Source organism: Pinus tabuliformis, chromosome 6 (genome assembly GCF_031772625.1).
Source record: "Pinus tabuliformis cultivar Carrire ecotype Pingquan chromosome 6, CPIR1, whole genome shotgun sequence".
Taxonomy (NCBI): Eukaryota; Viridiplantae; Streptophyta; class Pinopsida; order Pinales; family Pinaceae; genus Pinus; species Pinus tabuliformis.
This window is the reverse complement of record NC_142292.1, coordinates 971,934,930-971,956,388: the sequence shown is the minus strand read 5'-3', so window position 1 is coordinate 971,956,388 and position 21,459 is coordinate 971,934,930. Positions and strand designations below refer to the sequence as shown.

Here is a 21,459-nt window from a genome sequence, read left to right as displayed (position 1 = left end):
CAAGTACTTGGGTAGTGTAAGACAAGTTGTTGGGAATTTAGTAGGGAGGCTCCAAAATGAAGCGAAGGCAAAATTTTGGAGGGTGGTTGTAGCCACTACAACACCAGCCTTTGTTTTTCCACCCCTCTTGTGCGCCTTTTACTTTTTCTTGATTTTTCCTTGTATTATTGCTCGTACCTCAAAGGGTTAGAGCTTTCTTTGCATGATGTATAGCAATTCTTACCCCCTTAGTGATGAGGCAACTCATTTCCCATTAGCGGTTGGGACATGCAAGGGTTCCTTTTTAATGATGTATAGGATCAATATGGTACTCAGAAACCAAGTGATGGCCATAAGGGGTGAGATAGAGCTCATGCTAGGATTTTTCCCACGTGTTAATGTGTATGTCCCGGCCATCTTTTGCATTTTGATATTCTCTGATTTTCTTTTGTGGCCATTTTTTTCCTTTTCTTTTAGCTGCATCAACCTCCTAGGGCCAATTTTTGAGCCCTACCTAGGTATGAGGATGTATGGGTGCAAATCCCAAAGAACAAATGATCAGTTGAACCCAAAAAATGGAGGTCGAAAATAGGACTTGTAATGTAAGATGGAAAGTGGTAAGTATGAAACAAGGATACAAGAGACATGCTATCTCAGCTAGGGCTTCCCAAGTAATGCCCCTCCTATACCCATTGGGCCATTAGGGGAGGTCCTAATGGACTAGGATTGAAGATTAACCCCCCATTTAAGGTGCGAGAACAAGATCATGGTCAAAACCCCTCCTTCCAAGTCACCCCATAATCCATGCTAAAATCCCAAATACAGACAAGCATAAGCACCCAATTGCAAAAAGAATGAAGAACCTTTTGATCAGAAGCCACCTTTGTTCATGTGCTCCTGCAAGATGAGTGAGAATACATATGACTAATGCAAGTGGCGGAGATATGTATGGAACATCGTCATCAACTATTGGAGGCTGCAGGGGTTGTTGGCTGACCGACTGGAAGAGATGATGGGAGAAAAAAAATCTCCTCTAGGATCACCCACTTTTGGTGGGTAACATCTGGCTCCAACTAGAATATGAGCTCACAAAAGAGTGCATGATCCATGTACTCGAACAGAGAGTTCATGAGAACCCCAACAATTCGTGAGACCACAAACTTGTAATGTTATGAACAAAGTTCATATATGCAGCAGAATACTCAGAAGATCTGAAATATGTAAATATCCATGACAGGACTAGTATATTTATACAAAAATGTATAAAAGATATGAGATGATGATTGTTACAAATGAGGGTCCGCTTATATGCCTAGGCAGGTGCCCCTTCATGAATGGACATGTCCTTAGAGACGTGCCATCTCATAACTAATTATTATTAAATTTATTATTATTAAATTAATCATTATTACTACTTATTATTATTTATATTATTTTTATATATTTTATTCATAACAATGCCTTCCTCTTCAAAAAGCTTTGTCCTCAAAGCTTATTACTGATAAGACATGTCATTTGTTTCTTTGTCTTGTAGTCTATTCGCATCTTTCAATTTTCTTTGAGTTGATATCTCCGATGATACAAGATAATAGGATCCTTGGAGTGATAAATAGAATTGTTGAACTGAGAAGGGATCTAAGCTTCCTGAATCAATCTTCTGTGGAATCTTGCAGTTACTAGAAACTTGAGATGAATTGTTATCACAAGACTCGGTTATGGTGACATCAATATTCTTTGAAATAGAAGTCACTTGTTTTTGGTCCGAGTGATATGGATTTACACTCTGGTTGAGATGTCTGCTTTTATGATTTGGGTGTCGATAAGGAGTTCTTGTGATCTAATTTCCCCTTATAATTTTTGTGGCGATTTCCAGTTTTACATGAAGTATTTAATTTCTTTCTTGTACTGAAGTTGCTTGGTTAATCGTTGGATATTTGCATGTTTGAATTGCAACCTCTGAGAATGTCTTCTCTTCAATTGGATTGGAATTGTTTTGAATCGTGACATTACCTGAATCGGTGTTTGTTCCCTTTTCTTCAACTTGGATTGTTTCGTCTGAAGACTTCAATACTTCTTTTGTGATAAGTTCTAATTTGTTTTTCAATGATTTCTTATCATTTTTAGGTTTCTTAATTTGAGTGAGTAAACTTTGATTATGATTTTTGAGACATAAGAGTTCTTTAGTTTCTGATTCATCAACCTTATTTTCAGAATTTTGACATTCAAGCTTTTCATCTTTTAAATCTATGATTTGTTCTATTAATCTTTGATTAAGGGTTTTTAAGCGCAAATTTTCTTCTTCATTTTCTGACAAATTCTTGTTGAATTTCTTCTCGAAACATTCATTATCTTCTTCTAATTTTTTATTTGTATCTTTGGACATTTTGACCTTCGCAAGTAATGTTAGACATTGGATAAACCAATGCTCCCCATGTGTTTCTTGACATGGACTAACCGCCTCTCGTGGATCCTTATCTTTGGCGATGTGATCGTTGACTAACACCTGCGGGTTTTGGTCTAACGACAATCGTGATTCCCAACAAGTGGTATCAGAGCGTAGGTCACGAGTTCGATACACACCTGGCTCACATTGGGGGAGATTGTTGGGCATTGGATAAACCAATGCTCCCCGTGTGTTTTGTGACATGGACTAACCGCCTCTTGTGGATCCTTATCTCTGGCAATGCAATCGCTGACTATCACCTCTGGGTTTTGATCTAAAGGCAATCATGATTCCCAACAAGTAATTTTTGACTATGGTCCCTTAGACACAAAATTTCATCATCCTTTTCTTTTGACACATTGTAAAACATATCTTTGAGATCTTTATATTTCTTTTCTGATTCCTCGATTTTTTATTCAAATTTTGCAAGTTCTTCCTCTAATCTTTTCATTCGCATATGCTCATTACCTTGACATTCTTCAGTACTAAATAATCTTCCATACATAGGACAACATATTTTGCAAATTTTTTGAATCCATGTATACCCAATTTCCGTTATACAAAACAGACACTTAGTCCAAAATGCTGACTTATTTATGGAATTCATTTTCTGCTCTTGCTTGACTTCTTTGAAGTATATATTCTTGCAATTTATAAATTACTTTTTTTATTTTTTTTATCAAATAATCTTTTTTAATTCACACCTTGATAAATAAAGGTTTATTGTTTCCTTTGTACCTTTTTAAAATAAACTTCGTTTTACTTTTCCCCTTTTTTATCTTTTTATTATTATAAGAAGTTTAAAAATCACTTCTTTTGCCTCTTTTTCTTGTAATTTCCTTTTATTCCTTTTTATATGAACCTCAAATACTACTAGGTATTTTGTTAAGCTCCTTCTTTAATAATAAAAAGGCTTTAATTTAAATTCAACATGGTGTGACTATATGCATTGATAATAAGGCTTTAATTTCTTTTCAATGGGGTGTGACTATATGTATCGATATGGTACACCGTTTTATTTTTCTGTTGACCAAATGATGTAAACAATGACAATACCAAGCACACGGTACGATGTGCTAAACTGGTTGACTCCAAGCGCCTAGATGGTCGACATTGGTGGTATAGTACAATAGACAATCTATGACACAGGCGAATTTAGTCAAACAGCTACAAAATAGGGTTACAGTGGAAGTTATGGCAATAACCGTGTGGTCGATGGGCAGTTATCACGTCGTTGTACAATGGGTACTACAGCAACGGGGTGTTGGAGAAGGCGGCAGCCGAGCATAAAGCTTGTTGGTGGGTGGCAATTGCAATTCGAACAGAGCGACACCATTGGCGGCGACTCTGTTGTCTACGGCAGCCCAACAAGGCACCTATGGCAGTGATAGCAATGGCCCGTCAAGGCACCATGAGGCTCCAACTGATGACAACAGGTATTTTATTTTATTTTCTGATTTATTTTTTGAATCGGGCGTTCTATGCATTTGGTGCAAAGTATGGTGGCGTTCGGCCAGCGGCTGGTTGCATGTTGTTTGCCCTTTTTTTGCTTTTTCATTTTTTTATTTTTTTATTTACTTATTTTTAATATACTTTTTTTAATATTTTTCTTTTATAATTTCTTTTTATTTTTATTTTTTAAATATAATTTTTTTATTTTTTTCTCTGACTTATATATATACTTTACCTTTTTTTCTTTACTTCTCTTTTTTTTTCTCTTTCCTTTTCTTCTCTTTTTCTTTTAAAATATATATACTTTACCTTTTTTTCTTTACTTCTCTTTTTTTTTCTCTTTCCTTTTCTTCTCTTTTTCTTTTAAATTTTTTTATTATATGGCCAAAGGCCTAACAATGAAACCTAAAAAATAGAGAAGCTTCAAACTTTGTGTAGCGAAATGCTTCAATTGGGACAACAACAAAGTTAACATAGTGTTGATGGCCAAAGGCTAGATCAGACAAGCTCTATGTAGCGATTGAGCGGCCAGAGGATCGAACAACTCTAATACTGAATGTTATGAACAAAGTTCATATACGCAACAGAATACTCAAAATATCTTAAATATGTAAATATCCATGATAGGACAAGTAGTATAATTATATAGAAATGTATTAAAAAAATGAGATGATGATTGTTACAAATGAGGTCCCGCTTATATACCTAGGCAAGTGCCCTTTCATGAACGGCCATGTCCTTAGAGACATGCCATTTCATAACCGATTATTATTAAATTAATCATTATTACTACTTATTATTTACATTATTTTTATATGTTTTATTCATAACATGTAACCCGCACATTAAAGCAAAATTGTTTAGGAGCATGTGCATTGGGCATAGGGTATCGTCGATGTTTTATATATAAGTATAAATCCATATAGAAAATAAAATATGTTCTAAATGCAGTATGATCTACATGAAACATGATATGAATGTTATTAGCGATGTTCACACAATATGCAATGCACCTACACTACCATGCAATGCAAGCATTCAATGCATGACCTAAGTATAGTCATAACCAATGCAACCAACGTATTATTAGATCAATATAACAACCCTTGCCCTTATGATTCATTATGAGATAGGGAAACCAAATATCACATCCCCCTTTGCAAGATTGGCATGATGAATCACAAGGGTGGGAGGTGGGAAAGCAAGATGACCATGCAACATGGAAATGAATAATGGGTCTTTTGCTCAAGAGCTATCTCAGTGATATCATTCTCATCAATGTTCTTAGGAACATGATGGGAGTGATATGATGGGGAAGGCGGAGGAAGGGATAGATCGTCACCAGTATCATATATCTGATCATTGCCAAAACGATAGCTACCGATGTCCCACTTCCCTTCTATATGCAAAAACGTACAAAACTCAACCTCATGCAAATCTGAAGGATACATTTCCTTGATCCTTGCACGATAATTATATGTGGCCTAACAATGAAACCTAAAAAATAGAGAAGCTTCAAACTTTGTGTAGCGAAATGCTTCAATTGAGACAACAACAAAGTTAACATAGTGTTGATGGCCAAAGGCTAGATCAAACAAGCTCTATGTAGCGATTGAGCGGCCAGAGGATCGAACAACTCTAATACCAAATATTATGAATAAAGTTCATATACGCAAAAGAATACTCAAAAGATCTTAAATATGTAAATATCCATGATAGGACAAGTAGTATAATTATATAGAAATGTATAAAAGAAATGAGATGATGATTGTTACAAATGAGGACCCGCTTATATACCTAGGCAAGTGCCCTTTCATGAACGGCCATGTCCTTAGAGACATGCCATTTCATAACCGATTATTATTAAATTAATCATTATTACTACTTATTATTTACATTATTTTTATATATTTTATTCATAACATGTAACCCGCACATTAAAGCAAACTTGTTTGGGAGCATGTGCATTGGGCATAGGGTATCGTCGATGTTTTATATATAAGTATAAATCCATATAGAAAATAAAATATGTTCTAAATGCAGTCTGATCTACATGAAACATGATATGAATGTTATTAGCGATGTTCACACAATATGCAATGCACCTACACTACCATGCAACGCAAGCATTCAATGCATGACCTAAGTATAGTCATAACCAATGCAATCAACGTATTATTAGATCAATATAACAACCCTTGCCCTTATGATTCATTATGAGATAGGGAAACCAAATATCACATCCCCCTTTGCAAGATTGGCATGATGAATCACAAGGGTGGGAGGTGGGAAAGTAAGATGACCATGCAACATGGAAATGAATAATGGGTCTTTTGCTCAAGAGCTATCTTAGGCATATCATTCTCATCAATGTTCTTAGGAACATGATGGGAGTGATATGATGGGGAAGGCGGAGGAAGGGATAGATCGTCACTAGTGTCATATATCTGATCATTGCCAAAACGATAGCTACCGATGTCCCACTTCCCTTCTATATGCAGAAACGTACAAAACTCAACCTCATGCAAATCTGAAGGAGACATTTCCTTGATCCTTGCATGATAATTATATGTGGAGTCACCAGGGTGAATTCAAATTGCCTCGAGAGATACTTGCTTCACACTACAAGCATTGAATGTTGTGGTTCAATGCAGAACAAAGGCTTTGTTCTTCCAATGGAGTCACCAAAAAGGAATTATCATGTCGTTAGGGATGAAGCTAAATATTCAAATTATAGGGAGATAGACTCGCTCCATCCTCGACATTGACACCAAAAACACTACCGCAAAATCTAGCAGTTCTTAGAGAGGTGTACCCTACAAGACTATTACTTAGACCAACAGACAACAATGGGGTAGTGGCCCACTATCACCATAGCCAAAACCCCCTGCTCTTTACGAATTTTCACCGATGGAAGGAGTCCCAGTATGTAAGAAGGTCACCACATAGATATTCCAAGGTTAGAGTACAAGATGACTTACAGAGGCCCTCTTCAAGAAAGACACAATTTATGCTCAAGGCTCCAATAGAAGGCAAATCGCTTTCATGATAGAGGCCTATTAGAAGAGGCACAAGGCCTAGAGCTTGTTCGGTAAGTTGAGTGTTGGGGTGGCCAAAGGTCAAGGAAAGGAGAAAGGGTTTCCAGCAAGGACAACGCACATGAAAACCCTCAAACCCCTAAGTTGAAGTTAAATCCAAACTAGAGTTCGCATAGGGCTAGTAACTAGGGCAAAGAAATTTATGGACGAAAGTGAAATGAATGCCTACCAAAAGACGGGATTGTATGGCAACAGTCTCCTCTTGTAATTTAGACTCTCCAATTCTGGAAATTCCACTTCCCTAGGAATTTGCATCAAGCCCTAGCTTGGTCATTTGGCCTTAAAGGGGCCGAATAAGGGCAAGGAAAGGAGAGAGAAAATTTATGGATTAAGATTAAAGTGATCATCAAGAAAGGAGGGCCAATGCCTTATCCTTCGGCGGATGGAGTCAATGAGTTGATTAAATGACCAAAAGGTTGCCAAGGAGGAAGGATAATTGATGCCCTAACACCAACAACCCTTGTGATTACCTATGAAATGGATCAAGAAGTTTCATGGGAGATCTAATCAATGTTCACCACTAGGATTATTGTAATGTCCCCAATGGATTAATTGCCCATGGGAGCACGGAATAGCATATCCAACCCCGTAGGCTACAGCATTGATAAAAGGGGAAAACCCAAATTATCCAATGTTTTGGGCAACGTTTGGTAAATTTTGGGTCGACTAGGCCAAAAAACCCAAATTGGGGGTTGCACTTGCAACCCCTCATATTAGAGAAACCCCATGGGGAAATCTATATATAAAGGAGAGTTGGAGTCATTTATCATCATCGATTTGGATTGGAATATCTCTGGTTTTCTTGAGTCTAAGGCTCTGAGGGTTTTAAGACCCCTTCTTTTGATTAGCTTTGGTGGAGATGACCCCCCCTATCTAATCCTTTCATCTAGCTTCAATGGAGCTAATCCCAACCTACCTAGACACCCATTTTCCTTCTTCCGGCACAGCAATTTCTTGGAATAGTTTTGTTGATTTGGCACGTTGAAAAGCTCTCCATTTAGTGAAAGACTCGGTATGAGGCTTCTTAAGAAGAGTTAGGTTTGCGGATAGTTTTGAGGTTGGTCTAAGGTTGGGACAACATAGCCACAGATCCACAATAGGCCGCAGGGTCGAGCTACAGGGCCAAGAACTTGACCAATCTCTTTTAAGAAGCACTGAATCACTATTCTGGTACAGCGAAGGTGCAGTAAGGCTGAGCTTTGTTGTAGATAGTAGAGGCACATAGGAAGTAGGCTCGGCTCCTACTACAGAGTTTTTGGGTAGCATAGTGGTTGGTAGACTAGTAATAAGTATAGAAATTGTTGAATTGGACTGTATAATATAGGACAATGGATATTGATTTATCAATTATGACTATTACAAATCAGTACTATGTTATTTCCTGAACATATTTTCCTTACTTGGGCATTCAACCCTACTCATCGGGTTTGGGGAAGGATTGTATTGCTTCTGACAGATCATAGATTATTCATGCATGCCTATTGTTACTATTGAATGATCTTTTGTACTAGTATATTACATAAACGAATGCCCATTGATGTATGAAACCATAGCCAGAATAAAAGCCCTAAGGGCTGAAAATTACCCTAGGACATTACATTGGCATCAGAGTTGTGCATCTTGCCAGCCTGTGAATGGATTTGCCTTCTACGCTTCCAGGAGATACAAGTAACGTTGTAGGCAGAAAACAAAGAATTATCCGTAGTACAGCCATGGGAGACAGGGAAGGAAGAGGAGGATCAAATATTAATGAGCTCTTACATGTGCTAATCCATGGGCAGACAGAAATAACCAATCTGCTAGTGCAAGGGCAGCAACAGATGGCCCAGGGACAGCAACAAATGAAGCAACTCATCCAAACCATAAACAACCTAAGTGACAATGATGCTAATGGTGCGAATGTTGGTAACAGGAATAGTGCTCAAGGGCATAGCAGCCATAAGCCTAGCCCCTTCAATATGGTTGCACAACCTAAAGCCAAGGCAACCAATGGAAGTAACCATAGGCCCCTACAACCTCAGTTTTTGGATAATAAAGTGACAACAAACCAGGGAGCAACAGAACAAAACAACTTTATAGAGTATTTCCGAGAATATGCTACTTTGGGAGAAGATGTTCGAGTACACATGACATTCAACGAATATAACAGCACAATCAAGATCTAATGCGCAAGATAGGGAAGTCGTCTATTCCCTCCTTCGATGGATCAACCAAATGCTTAGCAAGGGCCTAGTTGCAAAAATTGGACACCAATTTCTAACTTAACCCCATGCAGGAAGTCGATGCTATCCAATTTTCCAAACTACATTTGGAAGGGGAGGCACATGAATGGCGGTACCATGCATTGGTCACCTTGGGGCACTCCAACATATAATCTTATATGGACTTCACCCAAAGGTTGTTAGAGCATTTTCATCGGAAGGATCCTAATATACATTTTAGAGAATTGGCACAAATCAAACAAACAAGGACACCAGACAAGTACATTGTAGAATTCGAATGAACAATAGTCATGGTAATAGACATCTCAGAGCAAAGGCAGGTCATGTTCTTCATAGATGGTCTAGCTGAACCATTACACAGATGGGTCAAGGCCCACAAACCTACCACACTACAAGAGGCCATCACCAAAACTTGAGATATGGGAGGTACAGCACCAAAAGCGAAGACTCCACCCATACCACAAATCCTTCCAAAATACAAGGACAATAAGACATCTCTGAAAGAAGAAACTAAGAAGGATCGGTTAGATGAAGAAACCCAAAACAAGCTTAGAAGAAAGAAGCTTTGCTTCACTTGCAAAGAGCCATGGGAACATGGTCACCGATGTTTGGGAAAGGGAAAAATTCACTACATTAAAGTATTGTCCGATAGCGACAATAAGAGTGGCATAGCACAGGCACCAAGCAAGAAGCCTAGCATTTCTTAAGAAGCACCATCCTTGAAAGAGGCTAAGTAGCCACATCCAAGAATTGACGGAGGTACTATCACCACTCTCTTAGGAATCCCTAAATATCACACCTTCAAAATCAAGGGTGTTATACAAGGGCAACGAATCATGGCATTGATTGATGGTGGAGCAACATACAACTTTATCCATGTAGCCATGGTGGTAAGGAGAGGCATCCTTGCCCAAAAATTTGAAGGCTTCAAAGTGAGGGCAGCTGATGGGTATCATATGACATGCACACAAGTAGTTCCACTTTTGAGCGTCACAGTAGGTAAACTTACTGATGATTTTTAGGGAATAGAATTGACAATGTGGAGCTAGGAGTACAATGGTGGTACTCGCTAGGGAGATTCGTAATGAACTACCAAGCGATGGAAATGGAGTTCTGAGATCCAAACGACAACAAGGTAGTACTAAGATGCATGACCAATGGTGGCCCCTTTGTTGTAATAGCCAAGGAAATGGAGGTCATACCCAACAAAGTCACTTGCATGATAGCTTGTCAAAATAGAAGTCGCAGATCATCAAATAACAGCTTAAAACCGTATGATACTGGGTGCAAAGAGAATGTTGAACATGACACATGCACATTCTTGATGGATTGGAGAGCCTACTTCTTAGTGGAATACACAAAAAATAAATTTTCCTGCGAATTGTTGGACAGACTCATCCATGATGACAGGTACAAGGTAGAAGATGAGATCATCTTCTATGAAGAACAGATATATTTTGTTCCCGGATATGTACAAGGAAAAGCTCATTAGAACTTCACATGATAGACCAACTAAAGGTATGTTGGAGCTTCACACTCAAATCAGAGGTCAAACAAATATGGAACAAACAGCAGGCAAAAACAAGTCAAAGTCAGATGGCAAGGACCCCAAAGGAAATCTGATCACAGCATCAAAATCCCCTGAAGTTGAGGGTGGTCTTATAAAAGGAGGAAACACAAGGCATACTGACTGTAAGAAGCACCATCAAAAGCATGAAAATAGGTATGTGGCAGTGGAAATAAACAAGGAAATGTTAAGTTCTATCTACGCAAATTTTCTACTTCACTTAAGAGCCACTATTTACATAATTGGGATGCAAAGGTTGTTGATTTTCCAGGAGAATCTCATGTCCCTAAACTATATGCCAAATTTTGTTATAAAAGTGGTGTTGCAGTTCGCTGTGCTGCAAATTATTGTGGGATAACAAATGCTATGAAAAAGAAAAGTTGGTCCATAAGAATAAGGCTTTTCATCTCTGAAAACAAAAAGGAAAACAGTCCACCTACGAGTGATGTGAAGACAACAGTCAAACAGAGGCAGCATGGGGAAACTACTGCAAGATTTTTGTATCCAGCAAAGGGATCAATTTTATGCCACTTATTATTAGTACCATGGAAGATTGTTGCTACACCAGGAGAAATAAAATCTACATCAGCAACAATATACAACTGTGTTTTTTCCACCTATGATCCAGTAAGAGGGAACAACAACTATTGCATGATGATATTTCCCACCAGCATTATGATCATCATACTGCAAGAGGAAAAAGGGGGTGTTGGTATGCTTGGTATGACAGCTATGAGGCACCTAGACAAGCCATTGCTTGAGGGCAAGCAATGTTGGGAAGGGGGGACTGTAATGTCTCCAATGAATTAATTTCCCACGGGAGGACAGAATAGCCTATCCAACCCCGTAGGCTATAGTTTTGATAAAGGGGGAAAACCCAAATTATCCAATGTTTGGGGCACCACTGGGTAAATTTTGGGTCGGTTGGGGCAAAAAGCCCAAATTGGGGGTTGCACTTGCAACCCCTCACAATAGAGACCCTATGGGGAAATATGTATATAGAGGAGAGTTGGAGTCATTTATCATCATCAATTTGGATTGAATATCTCTGATTTTCTTGAGCTTGAGGCACTAAGGATTTTAGGACCGCTTCTTTTGATTAGCTTCGATGGAGGTGATCCCACCCAATCTAATCCTTTCATCTAGTTTCAGTGGAGTTGATCCCAACCTACCTAGATAACCATTTTCCTTGTTCTGGCACAGCATTTTTTTGGAACAGTTCTGTTGATTTGGTACATTGAGAAGCTCTTTGTTCAATGAAAAACTCGGTCTGAGGCTTGTTAAGAAGAGTAAGTTCATCAGCTAGTTTTGAGGTTGGCCTGAGGTTCAGGGAGCACAGCCGCAGGTCCGCAGGATGCCACAGGTACATAACAGGCTGCAGGGTCAAGGGTCGCAGGGCTGAGCTGCAGCGCCGAGAACTTGCCTGCTCTCTTTCAGGAAGCACCAAATCACTGTTCTAGTACAGCGAAGGTGCAGTAACGCTGAGTTTTGTTGCAGACAGCAGAGGCACACAAGATTTTAGTGTAGCATAGCAGTTGGTAGATTAGTAAAGAAATCGTTGAATTGGATTGTATAATATAAGGCAGTGGATATTGGTTCATCAATTGTGACTATAAAAATCAATATTGGGTTATTGGCTAAATATATTTCCCTTACTTGGGCAGTCAGCCCTACTCATTGGGTTTTGAGAAGAATTGTATTGTTGCTAACAAATCATAGATTATTCATGCATGCCTATTGTTACTATTGAATGATATTTTATACTAGTATATTACATAAATGAATGCCCACTGATATATGAATGAATGAATTTTGTACTGTCCTATTGGGAACCCTAGCCAAAATAGAAACACTAAGGGCTGAAAATTACCCTAGGACATTACAATAATCATTCACATGTTATTTAATGAGTAATGCATGTGATAATGATGCCTAGATTCTACCAAATAGATTTTCAACAAATTAGGGCATAATAACAAACCCTAGATTCAAAATATTCCATACATTAGACTAAGGAATAATTATTCAACAATAAGCTCACTTACAAGATCATGTGCATCAAATTCCATTCATTGATCCAAGACAATAGCTCCAAAGACAAACGATTTGCTCCAAATACCAAAGTACATTCATAGCCTATAGGTCACATCTCAATTCTCTACCACAAGAAAAGAGAGTCAAAATTCTCTAAAGAGAGGCCGAAATATCCAAGTCGTAATGATGAGATACAAATGAATCTCTCCTCTATTTAAATAAGGAATTTGAATGCTTATTTTAGCCTTAAAGCCCCTAAACATTAAATTATGACACAATGATTAAGTTAGGTCACAAACCGACCAACTAGCCAAGACAAAATATAAAAGATTACCCACACGTGTGAGTCATAGGGCTGATTATGTTGGTGGCATCCATGCATGAGCATTTCTAGGGCATACATTAAGGGCTTAGGGTGCTAAGTGATGTGTAAAAGCCCTATAAAATCATCTCCTAAGGGTTGGCCCTTAGGTCTCTGTCAAAATCTCACTGTTGGCCCCAAATTGCATCTTGGGGTCAAAATGTGGTCTCATGGGTCTCCAAATGGCCATAGTGCCTATCTCTACTCCTACGTTGAGGGATTCCAAGGTGATGCTAGCCCTCCCATGTCTCAAGGGGTGAGACCATCCTCATCTGGGCACTAGGTCAGCTGCTCTCCTTCACAAAGTGCTCAGGTCAACTAGGGGCATGCTAGATCCAGGTGCATCGTACCGAAAATCATCAAATGCAGGGCAAAGTGCCAAAACATTATGGGTGCTAGAGGTGACCAAGGGTATATATGATGCTTTGTTGTTGCTTGGAGTCCCATGGCTCTCAACGCCTCAACTATGGGTCCCAATATGCTCCTCTAGGATCCTAGTACCATTTAAGGGGGCCAAGCCCGGACTGTGAAACCACCTAATGATAACATCACAAAGTCTTGTGAAAGCAACAAATCATCAGGTACAATAATCATTTTTGCATCTAAGTGGACCAAGCTTGAAAGCATTGGGCCATTTGGCACATCAAACAAGGATTCCCTTCCAAATTTGGGTCTTTGAACTCGCAATGGTGTTCCCTCCCTAGGTAGGAGTGGCTAAAGAACAACCCTATTAGGTGTTTCTAGCCCCCATGGAGAGGTGACATTTCCTTAGTCCATCCTTCAATTAAACAAGTGTTATGTGAATAATAATGACATAGGAGGGGACAAGACTTCATGGCCAAGTGCCATGATCAAAAGAACCAGCATGGGGGGATCCTCGTCCTAAGTGTATAGATGTGAGGAGAGACTGATCATGGATGCATGAGTTACCAACCAAGCCTTTGTTTTTCCACCCCTCTTGTGTGCCTTTTCCTTTTTTTTTATTTTTTCGTATCACTACTCGTACCTCAAAGGATTAGATCTTGCTTTGTATGATGTATAGCATTTATTACCCTCGTAGGCAACTCACTGCCCATTAGGAGTTGGGGCATGCAAGGGTTCTTTTTTCATGATGTATAGGAGCAATATGGGGCTCAGGAACTAGGTGACGGCCATAAGGGGTGAGGTAGAGCTCATGCTAAGCTTTTGCCCACATGCTAATATGTATGTCCCAGCCATATTTTGTGTTTTGATATTCTTTGATTTTCTTTTGTGGCCATTATTTTCTTTTTCCTTTTCTTTTAGCTTCATCAACCTCCTAGGGTCAAGTTCAGGGCCCTACCCAAGTATGAGGATGTACGAGTGCCAAATCCCAAAGAGCTAATGGTCAGTTGGACCTGAAGAATGGAGGTGGAATATAGGGCTTATAGTGTAACATGGAAAGTGGTAAGTATGGAATGGGGATATGTGGAACATGCTATCTCAATTAGGGCTTCCCAATTTGTAATATCCCCAACTTTGATTTTCCGCATTAGAGACGATTTTGGAAAGAGGAGACATTTCGGCTTAGGGACTTAGGAGGAAAAAGGAAAATCACAGCCTTAGTGGAATGTGGGGCCACAAGGAGAGAGAGTTCGACCCAAAGGAGTTAACTCACACTAGTGAGAAAAGGAGGAGAGAGAAGAGGTGAGAAATTGGAGAGAGAGGGGACACCAAGAGAAAAGCGGTGCGAAATAGGAGAGAGAAATTGGGGACCACAAAGGAGAGAAGAGGCTACCAAATTATAAATAGAGCTTGAGGGCCTCACTCTTGGCATCTTTGATCATTTTACAATTCAACGTTAGTGCTCTTGAGTTGCTTAGCCAAGGCAACTCGTGTTGTTTCGCATTAAGGAATTTCATTCCACTTCTACCTTCGATGAACTTCGAGTGTCACCCTAGGAGAGAAATTGGAAAGTCCATCCTCGGATTTCATTAAGCCAAAATTGCAGGGCATCTTCAGTTGGTCCATGCTTCGCCCAGGGCGCAGAGGCAGTTCGAATTGCTTGTGTGGAGACAAGCTACCTACTCTGAGGAGTAGAACACCGAAGGATTTGAAGGATTTCCCTCCTTTCTAGCCGAAGATTTTGCAATGTTATTGCAAGATTGGGAGAGGTGGATTTCAGAGAGCTAGAGTGCTCCATTTTGGGTATGCGTCGAGTTTCACTGGAGAGGTTGCGCAAGCATAGAGAGGACAAAAGTTGAGGGGAGTTGGGCTAGGAGAAAGAAAGGTTTTCCGGAGAAGTTTATACATGAGTTGGAGAGTACATTCCAATGGATATTTTTGGGGCATTCTTCAACAGTTATTTCTCCTGTACCTCGCACTTGTTGGCTATGAGAGCCACACACACTTGTTGGGTTCATCAAGGATCGATGGATTCAACCCAAACCCTTTCTGGGTTTTTGTGCATTTGGTGAGAGAAGTCTGAGATTAATTTTGCAGAATTTTTTGAGCACTCCCTAGGGCAAAAATTCTGGATCAGTTTTAGCAACAACAATAGTATTTCTAGAGCAGGGCACAGTGATTTCGGCTAGCCATTCTACCACTTCGGTCTGTGATATTTTTCTAGGTTTTACTAGGTTTCTAGTGAGGAGACCACCCACAAAATTTCAGCTTATTCTGAGCACTCTCCAGGGCAGACATTCTCATTTCATTTAGCAACCAGCAACAAAATTACTAGGCAGAGCGCAATTCCAGTTTGGGCCAGTATTTCCTCCAAATCAGAGTTGTACCACCTAGGATTTGCATAGCTTGCATAGCAATCCCAAGTTCCATTGTTCCTACCTGCTTATGTACTCTGGTTTATCATTATTAATAGATTGGCTCAGTTGTTCAACTCTATTTTCCCGGTGTTTTGATGTGTATATGCAGTATTTCGTTTATGGTTGTTGTTTCCTTGTATATGCCTTTGTTTATTGTTGTAAATTTCAATTTGGAACATTACATAAGTAGTGTCCCTCCTATACTCATTGGGCCATTAGGGGAGGTCCCACTAGACTAGGATCAAAGATTAACCCCTCATTTAAGGTGAGGAAACAAGATCACAGTCAAAATCCCTCCGTTGCCCCATAATCCATGCCAACAGCCCAAATACAGACAAGCATAAGCACCCAATTGCAAAATGAATGAAGTACCTTTTGATCAGAAGAACACCTTCATTCATGTGCTCCTGTGAGATGCATGAGAAGACATACGACTAATGCGGGTGGCGTAGATATGCATGGCACATCGTCATCAGCTAGTGGTGGTTGCAGAGGCTGTTCGCTGGCTGACTAGAAGAGATGCGAGGAGAAACATTTCTCCTATGGGGTTACCCACTTTTGGTGGGTAACATAGCCAACATTAATTAATTAAATTGATTAATGTGTTTTTCCTAAGTTAAAACATAAGAAAGAAATCATATTACTCGCTCCTCTCAACAAGCACCTAGAGAGGATTTCTCTCCTGCATGCTAGACACTTAACCTATGCCAAAGACCTTCCGATGCTACAAACATTAACAGAGGCAACCTCTATTAAGACATGAGGAGTACCACTGAAAAGGGGATTTTGGATAGTTTCAATAGCAAAGGCAAGATGCCTTGTAGGCATCAGTTATTTGGAAGCATATGCAGAGCACGTGGAGACTTGACAAAACTTATGTGAAGTGTTGCAGCACAAAGACAAAAGTGACCAGTTAACTTCTGGAAGTCATAGAAGTCAGCTGAAATCTCTGTTGAACATGTAAGACTAGCTGTCAAAAGTTATTCCAGATGAGAGCACAACTGCAAAGGTTACCTATTTAACTCCACTACATAAGATTTTATAATTACAGAAAATCAGCTTCAACCCAAGGTGCAAAACTATAAATTAGGTTTTAGTTTTTTTCTTTAAATTTAATTTCATGCACAATCTGCCACAGTGGGGTCCAGGACCAACTCCACCAAGTAGGTATATAATCCACAGTGTTGGGTCGGTTTGGTACCAAACCAAGCTGCTAACCAACTCGAAGCAGTCAGGGTTCAACTTGGATGAGTCAATAGAGTCCAAGTCAACTCAATCCAAGTTTTAAAATGCTGATTGGGACTCAAAATAAAAGTTATCTTTGGAATCACAGTACAAAAAGTTCTATCCAAGAACCCTAAAAACACATAGCTACATTGAAGATTGAACTAGGATGGGGTAACCCTCCAACAATTTGACAATTATGTTCAGTGCTCTGAAGATCATACTACCTCATTTCTTTATCTATGATAACATCAGAAACAAAGTATCGTTTAAAAGCATTACAAGCAAGAATGAAGACAAATTTTCTAGATTATGCATTGAGGACAAAGCATCCTTGAAGGGGTAGGCAACATAACAAATATAAAGTACCTATAATTATAAATAACAATAAAATATTTATATTTATATTTATATTAAATATTCAAAGGGCAAATGTCTATTCATGTGTATAACCATTGAATGTATCTATATGAACATCACATGCTATTGTAATCATTCAATTATTATCAATTATATATTTATTTATCCATATGGGGCCTCTCTTATGTTATGATTCTTATGTTGGAGTTTTTCCCGTAGTACTGTTCATTACACAAGTCTTAGCAGGAAGCATCTGATTAAAGACATGGAAAACAAAAACAAAAATGATTTATCCTCTATAATTTTATAATTTAAGAAAAATTAGTCTTTCCCATTTCATTCTTTGAAATGTAAGTTGCCTTAACCTCTCTACAAACAAGATAAACACATAAGTTACAAGAATCATATCCAGACATTGGGAGACAAAAGACTTATGTGCATAGGCAATCACCAGCCAAAACAATTACTGTATTGTGAGTTGGAAAGAAAGGTTCCAAGAGACAGCTTGTTAAACACTGAATAAATGAAGGGTAATAAAAAAATGGACAACCTCAAAGAGTACATCATGAAGAAACTAAAACAGAAGACATGGGAAATGGAAATCATCAAAGATTCTGAAAGGAAGATGGCATGCTAAATAGAAGCTATTAATTGCAATCTTAAACCACCAAGTATCTCTCCATTGTCTGTAGGTAGAAGAGAATAGGAAGGAGGGAATAAATCTGCAAAATTAATTGCAATCTTAAGCCACCAAGTATTTCTCCAATGTCTGTAACCAGAAGAGAAAGAAAAACGTGGAAGTGACATATCAAATTTCAAGGAAAGTGGAAAAGGCAAATATGCAGCTTATAATTGCATATTAAAAAGGTAAATACAACAGAGCATTAAGGAAAAGCATTTATTTTCTCTCTACCTCTTCAGAAAACTTTATTAAAATAGTTGTCCGAGGCCGAGGTTGGCCCTCCACAGGCACGAAGTGTGCCGACACTACTGCTGGAAAACCTGCACCGTCTAAGACACCCTTCAAATGACACAAAAATAGTAGAATTATAGAATCTTTAGACTGCAGTTTATCAACATCAATTAAATAGAGATGAAAAATGAAATCCTACAAAATAACATCACTGAATCGCACTTGATAAAATCACGAATTTTTTAGACAGCTGATAATGAAACAAAAATGAGATCCCCGTGTGAATAATAACACTAATAATGACTGCAAATACCTTTACAATTCCTGCAACAAATGCCCCGCAGTTGAAGTTTCCCATGTCCTTTGGGACTGAAATAAATCTTCAAAATCCAAGAGAGTGATTAGAAAGCTCCTTGGAAACTGTGCAAAGTGCATTGAGACAAGATAATAATATTTTCATTGTTTTAATGAATACCCTCAAACACATGGAATTTCTGCCTGTCAAAACACTTGACAAGCCTACGGTATGATTGACACATAAAGTTTGAGACATCCAGACTTAGTGGAACTGCTCACCTATTGACAAGAAGTTCCCTTTCACTAATCATATACTCATCTTCATGTTCTGTTCCTTTTTCAAGCGAGTCAGCAACCTACAATTCAAAGAAATAAAAGTGAAGTGATAACTAGTATGCAACAATATATGAAGAAAAGGAATGACAAATACCTGAAAGAAACATAATATTCTCACTTATGCAGAAATAAAATATTTAAACTTTTATTCCTGATCATAGGGAAATTGAAATTTACAACAATCCAAGTGTTAATCATTTATCTTTCTATATTAAAAATTTTGAACTTCAGAGGGCAAAGGTAGCATCAAATCAGCTCATATGGAGGCTTTTAAAGTCCAAGATATTCTGCTGTAAACAGAGTTATGGATGGTATATACCAGGATCCACAGGATTTAAAGAGAATTTGCCCAAGCATTTGAAGAATATATTAAGATTTCTAGCATGTAATTCTTCAGCTCAAGCAACCCATGTTATACATTATCAGTTATCTTAAATATTAAAGATAACTTTTGATACAAATTATGATAACTGGAAATAAATTGTTGTGCCTAATCTTTGACTCGTGAACTTTGGAAAACCACTTCACTTCTAAAAAAAAACTTTAAATTTTCCATTAGCAGCGTATAAATAAAATGTTTTAGTTGCCTTTTGTGCTTATTAAGGTTGTATTTTCAGGAATAACTTCAATTGCGAATCTCCACTATATATTAACAAGTCAGGTTTACAGGTGAGGGGCAAAGCACATGCCATAGCATGCTTACTCTATACAAATATACTTGACACTTGATCCTAGGCATGCACCAAACTGAGCTAGCTGTGTCATGTTATGAAAATTTTCAACTTAAAAGAGTTTGATATTACATTGATTGTGAACATATTAACATCGAGTATTGCATCAACATGCTAAAGATTTTCAGTAGAAGCTTCCTCGACCACAATAGATGAGTAAGATTTAGCTTTTGGTTGCTTCAACTTGTTATCCTCGGAAGAGGGCAACTGTAGGATGGATGTGCCACATGGGAAAGATTCCCTTACACCACAATGATAAAATTCTTAACACCCCTATGACAAAATTCTTAACATCCCTATGACAAAATTCTTAAAGTACAGTGCTTGGCATCTTCTATTTTGGTGCTTCCAACTTTGCATCTTGGAACTGTCCACTGCAGATGTTGATGGACGAGATGGATCCTTGGGAGATTGTAGAAGGGGCTGTTGTTGCTCTAAATGATGTTCCTTTGTTGGGCACACATGAGAAGATTGTTGATAAAGTGAAGAAAATTCTTTTGGATTCAATGCAGGACCATTTGATCCCTCATTCTGCAGGGATGTCAGCCGATGAGATGTATGCACATTGCAACATTGATCACTCCTTATCTAAGTGGAATACATCTTGGAAATTGCTTATAAAGAATCACCTCACCCACTCACACGAGTGACAGAGACAATATCTAGTTACTTGATGAAGCTTACCCAAATCCAATATCAACTCACAGCCATCAGGATGAAGGTGGAAAATGAGGTGTTGGCGTCTATCACAATGAATGGATTTTCAAATTAGTCACCGGAGATTCCACAGTAAGAACATTTTTCTGCCAACGTTTCAAATCCCAACCGGGATCCATCATCAGGACAACTTGAATGCTTGATAGAAGAAGAGCAGATTTTTAGGGTTTAAATAGAAATGAGGAGAGAAAAGAGGGGAAGGTCGGCTCTCAATTTTTATTTTTTTTTTTTTTTTTTTTTGAGAAGTCGACTGCCTCTTGATTTAATCCTCTGCGAATAAATTCTTAGAGCTTTGGTAATCCTCTGCGAATAATGTTTGGAATCATGACCATATGCCTACCTTTGAGTAGCTCTGAGATGCTTTTATCAAAGGGAGACAAAGACAATAGCAATTGCAGTGAAAAATAGTGATATCCTAAATCAAACCCTTATTGGTAACGCATAAAAAAGAGGAAAGAAGTGAGGACAGAAGAAGGGTCACAAGAAACATTCACATTCATCAAAGCTGGGCAGAAAGACTCAAGTCATGTGAAATGTTTCAAGAGCTACAAGATCGGCCACTAAGCATCTCAATGTCCTAATTAGAAGGAAAAAAACATGCAGGGACTGCAAAAGCACCCAAAGAGGCTGAGTTAACATCCAATCTTGAGGCCACTTTCCCCATGGTATGGTGCCTTTCCACTAACACCATCTCTGGTATAGGTGGCATATGGACAGTGGAGCATCTAGATTCTAAACATGGCATTCAACAAGAAGACTTTCAACAAACTTCAACAGAAAGAAATCAGCATACAAGTGGAGTTGCGCGATGATACCACATATGACAATATTCAATTACCAAAATGGGATTGTTCTCCTTTTGCATGCCATCTGGTGATGCTCTTAAGCTGAATGATGTTTTGCATCTTCTTGGTTTAACCCAGTGTTGCAGGAACAATCCCCCCA

The 21,459-nt window shown here is 38.6% G+C and overlaps 1 protein-coding gene across 1 annotated transcript in view; it reads right to left on the bottom strand.

Annotated features, from left to right (window-relative positions):
• LOC149262233 (Transport protein particle (TRAPP) component) overlaps nucleotides 1–21,459 on the bottom strand; it is a 228,954-nt gene that overhangs the window by 38,677 nt on the left and 168,818 nt on the right. The window contains exons 6-8 of the mRNA XM_089423728.1: nucleotides 19,010–19,086; nucleotides 18,747–18,813; nucleotides 18,434–18,541 (exon numbers count right to left, since the gene is read on the bottom strand). Of these exons, the coding sequence (XP_089279854.1) occupies nucleotides 18,434–18,541; nucleotides 18,747–18,813; nucleotides 19,010–19,086 (252 nt within the window). The remainder of the gene's footprint in view (nucleotides 1–18,433; nucleotides 18,542–18,746; nucleotides 18,814–19,009; nucleotides 19,087–21,459) is intronic.